This window comes from Varanus komodoensis, unplaced genomic scaffold (genome assembly GCF_004798865.1).
Source record: "Varanus komodoensis strain SLA01 unplaced genomic scaffold, ASM479886v1 scaffold1, whole genome shotgun sequence".
Classification (NCBI taxonomy): Eukaryota; Metazoa; Chordata; class Lepidosauria; order Squamata; family Varanidae; genus Varanus; species Varanus komodoensis.
This window is the reverse complement of record NW_025335268.1, coordinates 83,363,189-83,372,950: the sequence shown is the minus strand read 5'-3', so window position 1 is coordinate 83,372,950 and position 9,762 is coordinate 83,363,189. Positions and strand designations below refer to the sequence as shown.

Genomic DNA, 9,762 nt, shown 5'->3' with positions numbered 1-9,762 from the left:
TCATGCCTATCTTTGCATGAAACGTTCCCTTCATATCTCCAATTTTCTTGAGGAGATCTCTGGTTCTCCCTATTCTATTGTTTGCTTCTATTTCTTTGCACTGTTCATTTAAGAAGGCATTCTTATCTCTTCTAGCTGTTCTCTGGAATTCTGCATTCAATTGTTTGTATCTTTTTCTTTCTCCCTTGCCTTTCGCTTCCCTTCTTTCCTCAGCTATTTGTAAAGCTTCCTCAGACAGCCATTTTGCTTTCTTGCATTTCTTTTTCTTTGGGATGGTTTTAGTTGCTGCCTCTTGTACAATGTGGCAAACCTCTGTCCATAGTTCTTCAGGCACTCTGTCTATCAGATCTAATTCCTTAAATCTATTTGTCAATCAGGGATATGATTTAGGTCATACCTGAGTGGCCAAGTGCTTTTCCCTACTTTCTTCAATTTAAGCCTAAATTTTGCAACAAGAAGCTAATGATCTGAGCCACAGTCAGCTCCTGGTCTAGTTTTTACTGACTGTATAGAGCTTCTCCATCTTTGACTGCAGAGCACATAGTCAATCTTATTTCTGTGTTGACCATCTGATGATGTCCATGTGTAGAGTCGTCTCTTTGGTTGTCGGAAAAGAGGTTTGCTATGACCATCGTATTTTCTTGACAAAATTCTACCAGCCTGTGCCCTGCTTCATTTTGTATTGCAAAGCCAAACTTGCCTGTTATTCCAGTTATCTTTTGGCTTCCTACTTTAGCATTCCAATCCCCCATGATGATAAGGACATCATTTTTTTGTGTTAATTCCAGAAGGTGTTGTTGGACTTCATAGAACCGGTCAACTTCAGCCTTTTCAGCACCAGTGGTTGGGGCATAGACTTGGACTACTGTGATGTTGAATGGTTTGCCTTGGATTCGAACTGAGCTCATTCTGTCATTTTGGAGATTGTATCCCAGGACTGCTTTTCCTACTCTTTTATTGACTATGAAGGCTACTCCATTTCTTCTGAGGGATTCTTGCCCACAGTAGTATACCTGATGGTCATCTGAATTAAATTCACCCATTCCTGTCCATTGTAGTTCACTGATTCCTAAGATGTCGATGTTCAGTCTTGTCATCTCTTGTTTGACCGTATCCAGTTTGACTTGATTCATGGATCTTCCAGGTTCCTATGGAGTATAGATCTTTGCAGCATCGGACTCTCCTTTCACCACCAGATACATCTGCAGCTGATTGTCCTTTCGGCTTTGACCCAGTCGCTTCATTCTTTCTGGTGCTACTAGTGCTAGCCCTCTGTTCTTTCCTGGTAGCATATTGGACACCTTCCGACCTGAGGGGCTCATCTTCTGGCATCGTATCTTTTTGCCTTTTGGTACTGTCCATGGGGTTTTCATGGCAAAGATACTGGAGTGGGTTGCCATTTCCTTCTCCAGTGGATCACGTTTTGTCAGAGCTCTCTGCTATGACCTGTCCATCTTGGGTGGCCCTGCATGGCATAGCTCATAGCTTCATTGAGCTACACAAGCCCCTTCGCCACGACAAGGCAGTGATCCATGAAGGATAACAGCTGTTTAGTGCTGATGATTTTTAGTGCTGACAACCCTCCATGTAGAAGCACCATTCAGTGCATTTGTATTGATTTAAACCAGAGGTGGAGAATCTCCTTGAGTCCAGGAATTCTACTCAATTTCAGTGAAGTTCTCAGATACGTTCCAGTGACGAGTGAGACCATAGCTAAAGAGTAGGGCCAAACATGCAAAGCACGGCACCATATTTTAACTTACGCTTCTTGATGCCAGGAACTAAGCCATCAGAGAGTCACTTTCAGAATGGGGATAATGGCACAAAAGCTGGGAAATCAAATAACTGGTGGCTGCAGGAGAGGGTAGGGACCAAGGAATAAGGGGAATAAGGGGAGCCTTGAAAAGCAGGATTGGGATCCCAGGAGGACCAGACTTGGACCTTGGATCTGAGGCCCCTCACCTATGGTTTAAACAATAGTTAAGGTTATCTTTATGTTAGGTACTGTTGGGACTGAACCACTCCTCAGAATTTCACCTAAACGATGACAGGCACATCTCTCAGAGAAGCCTCAGTGCGATACATCAGTAGTTTTTATTAGTGTTTGAAAGGAATATATGACATGCCAAGCACTGGTTGGAGCAAAAACTGAACATCTGTCAACTGGAAGCACTTTTAAATTTGCTTTATTTGGCAGTTTGCATCATGATTCAGTGTAAATTTTAAGTTCACCTACAAAGAAAAGTACATTCCCCTACAAAGAACTAAAGCATATATATATTCTGCTTTTAGGTAGCTGATGGCATCACCTCCAGAAACTTCACTCAGGGTACAAAATACATCTTGAAATTGCGTACAGGTGGAAACGATGACTGTGTCATTACAGGAAAGTTTGGTGAATGGAGTAAACAAATTGAGTTTGGTAAATGATTATGATTTCTGTCTGACCCCAGACATTCCCTCTAATAGTGGATTGAAGTGGTTGAATGTCTATCAGTTTGGAAGGGAAATTTGGGCGTCCAAAAAGAGAGTAGTTTCTACATATTCAGAGGACCAGTAAAGGAAAAAAGTTTTCTGTCTTCCTGAAATTCAGCATAGCCATCCCCTGAGATTTGACACGAACCATTATAACATCTAAGGCTATTCTCAAATGACCCTTAAATATTGCCCCTCCACAATTTGCAGGTCTGAATGTGGGTGCCATTATCTAATTTTCACCACTTGCACCACTTGCCCTTAGCAGAGGTGTCAAGACATCTAGCTCAAAGTTCATCCAAGTTCAGGGTTTTGATGGGTGCAGAGAACAATCACAAGATGGGAGACAGTTGTGCGGCCTGAGAAAAGGAGAGAAAACAAATAAGTTAGCCCATGGGGAAGTGCTGTACTATTTGAAAGTGTCTTCCCATGACATTTGCTGTTCCATTTTCAAACTGTATGGAACCTGCTGGGTGCTTAGTCAAGTCACAGTTTCACTTCCTACAGTGAAAAGAGGGAAAGGAAAGCAACATGTACAACAGTTGTTTTCATAGTAGTAAATACTGCTACACACACTAATTTAAGATAAATGATCCCATTGCCTCAGTGGGAGTTAAAAGTCCAACAGGGAACCTTCAAACAGGCCATATAATGTAATATAATATAATATAATAATATAATATAATATAATATAATATAATATAATATAATATAATATAATATAATAGAGAGAATGCTGTCACCTGAATTGGAAGCAGCAGCAAGATTGAGTGCTCTGTTCTTGGGGCCCAGCTGCCATTTTCTTAACTCCAAAGTAACTAAATCCAATACGTTTTCAGAGCAATTCTGTGTGTCTTTGTCAATGTAGCAGACTCCAATGTTTTGGACCCATGTTTTTTCCCTCCTCAAAAAGATTCTGACTGAATTCACAGAATCCACTAAAACACCTGAGTTTATCAAGCTATCATGGGTTATTTGGAGTGGTTTATAAACCATGCTGCTGGTCTTGTAAAGCACTCCAAGAAGCCATGGTTTCCAGTAGAGGGTACAGGCCACCCCTACGGAGTCTCCTGGCAAGAGTGCTAAAGCAGTTTGCTGCCCTGGCCGATGACAGCCAGCCTTAAATGCTACCAGTGGCTGCTGCCCATTTCCACTCCCCTGGTGCTCCTACAGTGTCACCTAGAATATCTGCAGGAGCACTGAGGGAGAGGAGATGCCTCAGGGTCTCTGCTGTGCCCCATTGTTTGTTGACTACAGCAGGGCTCCAGGGTAAGTTAGGCTTGGGGTGGCCTCTAAGCACCCAGTCTGGAGGAGGCAGAAAATTAAAATGAGCAAATGCAGAAGAAGCATCCCCCATTAAAGCAAAGGCTTCCTCCACAATTTTGTGGCACCCCTCAAAAGCCCAGCAAGCTCAGCCCCTATTGGAGGACCTGACGTTTCTCCCTTCCACCATTCAGACTGGTTGACCTATGCATTTGGGTGATCCATCTCCCATTCCCAGAGCACCTCCTAGGGAGTGGGAACAGCATTGCTTGTCCATCCCACTTGCTTGTTTTATAAGCTATTCCTGGCTTTGCCCTTCTGGGAAGAAACAACATGTCTCCAGACACTGGCAAATATACGGAGACATACTTTGAATAGTAACAAAAGTTCTGCGATGGTGAGATTTTACCATTATTTCTGCAGTTCGCAGGGGCTAATTACAGTCTTTCAAAGTATGAGTGCAGCTGCAGGAATAAATAAGAGTAAAGGATTAAGAGCCTCACAACTTCTGCCTTCAGCAAAATGTTGAACAGAGCTGAAGTGCTGAAGATGACTTTCCCAAACAAGGGTAGACTGAGAGACCTTCTTTAGAAACTCTGAAGTTACGGAACTCATGCTTTGCAAGCTTCCTGCTGATTTAGCCAGCAGGAAGGGATACATTCATGATCATTTGAATGGCCCAGACAGCTGCACCATGTTAGGTTTGGAGGGGCCCACTGAAGTATCCCCCAGACAACTTACAACAGGAAGAAGAAGCTGCAGGGAAAGGCCACCATGGGCATGTAACCAAGTGCTTTTTTCAGTGCTGGACCTTTAAAGGGAAAAAAATCATGCCAAGGTTCTTGAGTGCTGCTTCCAACAAGCTTATTAGCAGGGGCACCAGACTGGCACATAGGAAGAGGAGTTGGTTACATGTCAGCCACAACTTCTTTTCCTTGTAAAAGCCTGGCCCTGAGCGGAGGAGCATGAGGCCAGGAGGCTGCAGGACCTTCCATCGTCTTTCTTCCAAATGCGTCCAGACCCCCAGTGTAGCATCTCAGAAGCACACTGCATTGTGGGAGCAATGCATAGGCACTTAGAAGTTGAATTATGGCTGGCATGCAGCCCAAGGCTTCTCCCTCACCAATCCACTTTAAACAAAAGAAAATGAAAAAAATGATGCCAGCATCAGGGCCATTCTGTGTGTCGTATATTTGCTTTTTAAATGCCCTGTACCAATGCCTGCCTCTCTTTTTCAGGTACCAGCCCCAATCAATTCCCTGTAATACACTTAGTTCTTGTGGCACTTGGAACCATCTTAATAATTTTGCTCCTGGTTTTGATCTGTAAAAGGTAAAATGTAATAGCCTGTCATTTCCACACACAGAGAAACAACAAGGACGTTTAGTTGCCTCGTTGCCTTTCTTCTGACACTTGACAACTTTGTGTTTTCTTTGCTAAGATTTTACACCCAGTGAGATGAAGGTCTTATTCAAAGTTGAATGCAAAACAGGGGCAGAACAGGGCAACCATAAAGATCATGAAACAATGCCCATATGAAGAAGGGTTACAATGGGTTACTTGTTTAGAGAAAAGATGAGTAAGGGATGGGTGGGAAGGACACGACAGCACTATATACCATTATGTATGTTGTGCAAATGGTGGATGGAGGGGCTTTCCTTCCTCTCTCATCATGTTAGACCCTGGAGCCATCCCATGAAACTGAGGAATTACTTCAGGGAGAAGATAGTCAAGCTGTGGAATTGCTACTGCAAGAGGTGGAGATGTACACCAATTTAGATGGCTTTGAAGGTGGATTAGATGCATTCATGCAGGGTAAATCTGTCCATGGATACTGCTGTGATGGCCATATAGTTGTGCTACTTATCCCCAGGGAACCACACTGTGAAAGGGCTATTTCTCATGTCTTGGCTGTGTGAATCCCATATAAAAAACATGTATCCAGTTGGCCAACTGAACTAGATAGCCCTCCAGCTCTTGAGTAGGTGTTCTCAAAACCAGTATTCTGTTCGGGTGTAGAAAGATTACTAATCTTAACAGTCTTTTGTCATGGAATGAAAGACAAAATAACACCAGGTTGCTAAGGGCATCCAACTTACTGCTTGAATCTGAAGTCATGGTTTGAAGTGCAGAAAAAAAATTGGAAACCTTCTCTTTGAGGTAAATTCCAACCCAAGAGAAATGCTGTATAATTCCAGTCTTCAGATGATGTTTCTTTGAAGTAATAAGAAGATTGAGCCAAATAGTTTAGCCAGGTGTTTTGTCTCCAATGTGTACTTTTAATACCTACTTACAAAATTAAAGCAATTAAATAATATATTTCATCTTGCTGTCTGACAAAGAGGAGTTGCCACTTTATTTATTACATTTATATACTTCCCAATGGGTGAAATGCTACTGACCGCCCTTTCACAGGATGAATGAGGACTTCTGTATCCCCAAACTGATATAGCCACTGTTCTGACCCTCTCATCCTATTATTCTGAATGAAACAAGAAAACAAAACATAGGAATGAAAGACAGATCACTATACAAAGCATGCTGCATTTGTGCACAGGTTTTTAAAATTGAAAATGGCAGTACATAGTTCTGCCTGTGCCCATGTTTACATGTATTTAAATGGTCTGCACCTTCTGTATGCTGCTGGGTGTGTGCAGCCTTTCCATGCACACAGCTTCTCATGTGCAAAAGGAAGGATAATGGAGATGTGGAGGATTTGAAATGATAGCTTTCAACTCTTCTCCCTGCAGATCTCATCTATGGCAAAACCTAACAGAGCCAGTTCCACAACCAAAAAACATTACTTGGCAGTTGGAGAAGAATATGGAGGTGAGTTCTAAAATGTATTGATACAATACTTCATAAAAAGGTAAATGTGTCTCTTTCTATTCAGAAATTTAAGTATGTCTTTTCTGCTAAGTAGCATCCCCCATTAAGTAATACTTTTAGATTTCCTCTCTCCTTTCTCTGACTGCTCAGAAAAACCCTGTGAAGTAGGGTTGGCTCAAAGCTAAAGATGGGCCAAGTTCATCTTTTGACCTCCATAGATCATCCTGGACTTAGTCTGACATTCCAGTCCTGTGTTTCCCACCCTGGTGCCTTCCAGATGTTTTGGACTACAATTCTCAGCATTCCTAATGACTGAGCATGTTTGCTGAATCCAGTGGGAACTAGGACAGGTTGAGGATGGTTGCCTTAGGCAATACACCACACATCTCTTCCCTCTCCCTGTCCTCTTCTCAGATGCCCTTCTTTCCTACAAAAAGACTTTCCTACAAAGGTTGAAATATTCCTTATATAATTTGCTGAAAATAATCAATTTGACCAGCAATATCCCACTGCTAAGAACAGGTGCTTCAAGTCATTTCTTCTAAAATAGATAGCACTTTTAAACAAACAGTTCTGCTTAATTGAGAAAACTTGACATTTATTAATATTGAATACAAACAGTGCTTCACTGAAAGTGGAAATGCCTGAAAATTCACTATATAGTACAAAAAGAAAGTGTTGGACTTCACAGTTTCATTGTTTATATGTTGGGGAACATAAGAAGAAAGTTTCAGGATGAACAATAACTTTTTGTTTTGTACTTGTCATGTCTATGGGGTTTTGCAGAATAAAATAATGTAGAACTGGGACAGCTGTGAGTCTTGGGAATTAACCCAACAAGATTTATCTTCTCCCTTTTCTAGAAAGTGTGGGTGGACCAGATGCTACCAGCAGATGAAAATATAACAGTGGTTGAAGAAATGTCTACTAGCTGAAAAACTGTGTGAGACATTTGCCTTAATCACCAGCTTATTAAAGTAGAAAAATACTGTTGTTTTTGCCTGACTCCATACAGATGACTTTATTTTACAGGAGTATAGCACTGTTTCTTTTAAATGTGCTGTTCTTACATGATATATTATCAACTGCTGTTAATGTATGCCAGTTCCTTTCATGTATGAGTAGGTCTCAGGGTGATGGTCCTCAGCTCCCATTCCTTTGACGGATGCTGCTTCTCCTAGCCTATACCTGCCTCTCCTATTGGAGAAACAGGAAATGAGTGAGAAGGAAGGATCAAGGAAAGTAAGGATCAAGAAAAATGACATTATAAGCCAATTTGGACCTGGCTTATTCCTAAAGCAGAGACCCACAACATGAAGTATGCCCAATGAAAAGGAGTGCGCACATACTTTTTGATTTCCAGGGCAGTTCTAGGTACAGATATAGTTCATTTTTACAAGAATATAACCAATTCACCCCTCCCAAAATTAAATACAGTACTGAACACAATCTGTGGTCAAATTCTGTAGATTTCTGCACTTGCAGTATATCCGAAGGAAGAAAAAATCAGAAAACACGGATGAAAGAATGTGTACTTTTGAAAAATGCACACAGACTCATTTAAATGATGTGATAAAATGAACAGTTTGATTATCTGGAAAATCATACATATAGAAGGATGAACATAAATGGATTTTCATGAAAAAAAAACTTAAAAAGCTCTCAGTCTTGTACAGGAATGAGCTGTAATTGGCTTTGAAGTTGTATTCAGAGAACGTCAATAAATTTGTGTTTTGTTGATTTTCAAGATCCTGCTTACTGGATTAGGAACAGAAAATGCAAAGAACCTGATGCTTCAGAGACTGGAACCAGAATGAGCCGAACAAAGAGAACAGAAGGATGGCTCTTGACAGTCTTGGATTAAAACAACTGGAGGCTCTGGGCTAGGAGACCTTGGGAGGCCCAAACTTAATCGCATCTGATAACAAGAAACAAAACCTCATTTTCATCTTTATCGACTCCATGAAAGCAGAACATTGCTGAAATTGTAGCGCTGATAAAAAGATTGTCCATAAACGTATAACCTTTAATAAGTTTACAAAAGTATGGAATTAATGAAGATGTTTACCCAGAACATTCATAAGGGAATCATAGGCATGTTATAACATTACACTATATACACAGTCAGAACAGTTTCTTTTGAGCTTTTTTGGATGCAAACTTATCAATTATATCATTAAAATCAATAAGTCACAGATTTTCTATGAAGAGAAGGCTTAGATCAGACAGTGCTCTTAGGGCATTGTTGGCCATAGATCATTTTTGTCCTTTTCACCTAGGTACTCCCCTGATTTTTATTATTGCAAATGAAATAAAATTAATGGTCTTAGTTGAAAATTCAGACCCTGGGCTTTTCAGAGTCTACACAAAAAATTCTGTTATTCTAGTTATTAATTAAGGCCATCAATTTTTATTTCATTTGCAATAGTAAAAATCAGGGGAGTACCTAGGTGAAATATCATTTTCTAGACTGAAAAGGAGACTTGTTTAGACAAGGAGCTTGTTTGGGGTGTTTCCAGACAGAGAGTTCTTAAAGCCAATAAAATATTGCCTCCTGTTCTAAGCTATATGCAGAATGCAGCTAAGTTTTCCATCGCCCTTGGAGATGCTGAGCATTCAGTGTGCATATCTCAGTGTACTCAGTGGATTCACTTATTCTTTATGCACCATTAAATCAAGAGCAGCAGAACCTTTTGTCAAGGACATATGTAGGGGATACATTCAGTAGGCTTATTTATGGTGGATAATTATTTATGGTGTACCATTAAATCAAGAAGCAAGTTTTTGACTGGGTAACTCCCAAATGGACAGAGTGAACACTGTGGACACAATCTACCTTGCTGTTAGCAAAGCTTTTGACATAGTGCCACATGACATTCTGATAAGCAAATTAGCAAAAAGTGGACTCGATAGAAAAACTATTAGTTGAATTCTAAATTGGTTGCTAAATTGGACACAAAGAGTGCTCATCAATGGCACCTTCTCAAACTGGATGGAGGTAACTAGGGTCACACAAATTCATTTTCCCCAAGATATCACCCATTTTGACGGGAAGGGGAAACACTGGAAGTAGTGGTTACAACACACTTATCTTCCAATATCAACAGGTTGCCCATCCATATTTTGCTGGCTAAACCTTTCATTAACAAGGTAGCAATCACCAGCACCCACTAACATCACAGGCAGGCCTGCAAA

General features: G+C 40.8%; 1 protein-coding gene across 7 annotated transcripts in view; it reads left to right on the top strand.

The window, feature by feature from the left end:
• Positions 1-8,694, top strand: part of LOC123024742 (interleukin-5 receptor subunit alpha-like) — an 18,403-nt gene extending 9,709 nt beyond the window's left edge. For 5 of the 7 annotated variants that reach the window (XM_044432851.1, XM_044432875.1, XM_044432866.1 and 2 more), the window contains 5 exons: positions 2,293-2,422; positions 4,977-5,070; positions 6,489-6,567; positions 7,431-7,510; positions 8,316-8,694. In XM_044432851.1, the coding sequence (XP_044288786.1) occupies positions 2,293-2,422; positions 4,977-5,070; positions 6,489-6,567; positions 7,431-7,502 (375 nt within the window). In that variant the 3' untranslated portion in view covers positions 7,503-7,510; positions 8,316-8,694. Of the gene's footprint in view, positions 1-2,292; positions 2,423-4,976; positions 5,071-6,488; positions 6,568-7,430; positions 7,942-8,315 lie in introns of all 7 variants that reach the window. The other 2 variants (XR_006414982.1, XM_044432882.1) reach the window with 2 other exon arrangements.
• Positions 8,695-9,762: the final 1,068 nt, after the last annotated feature.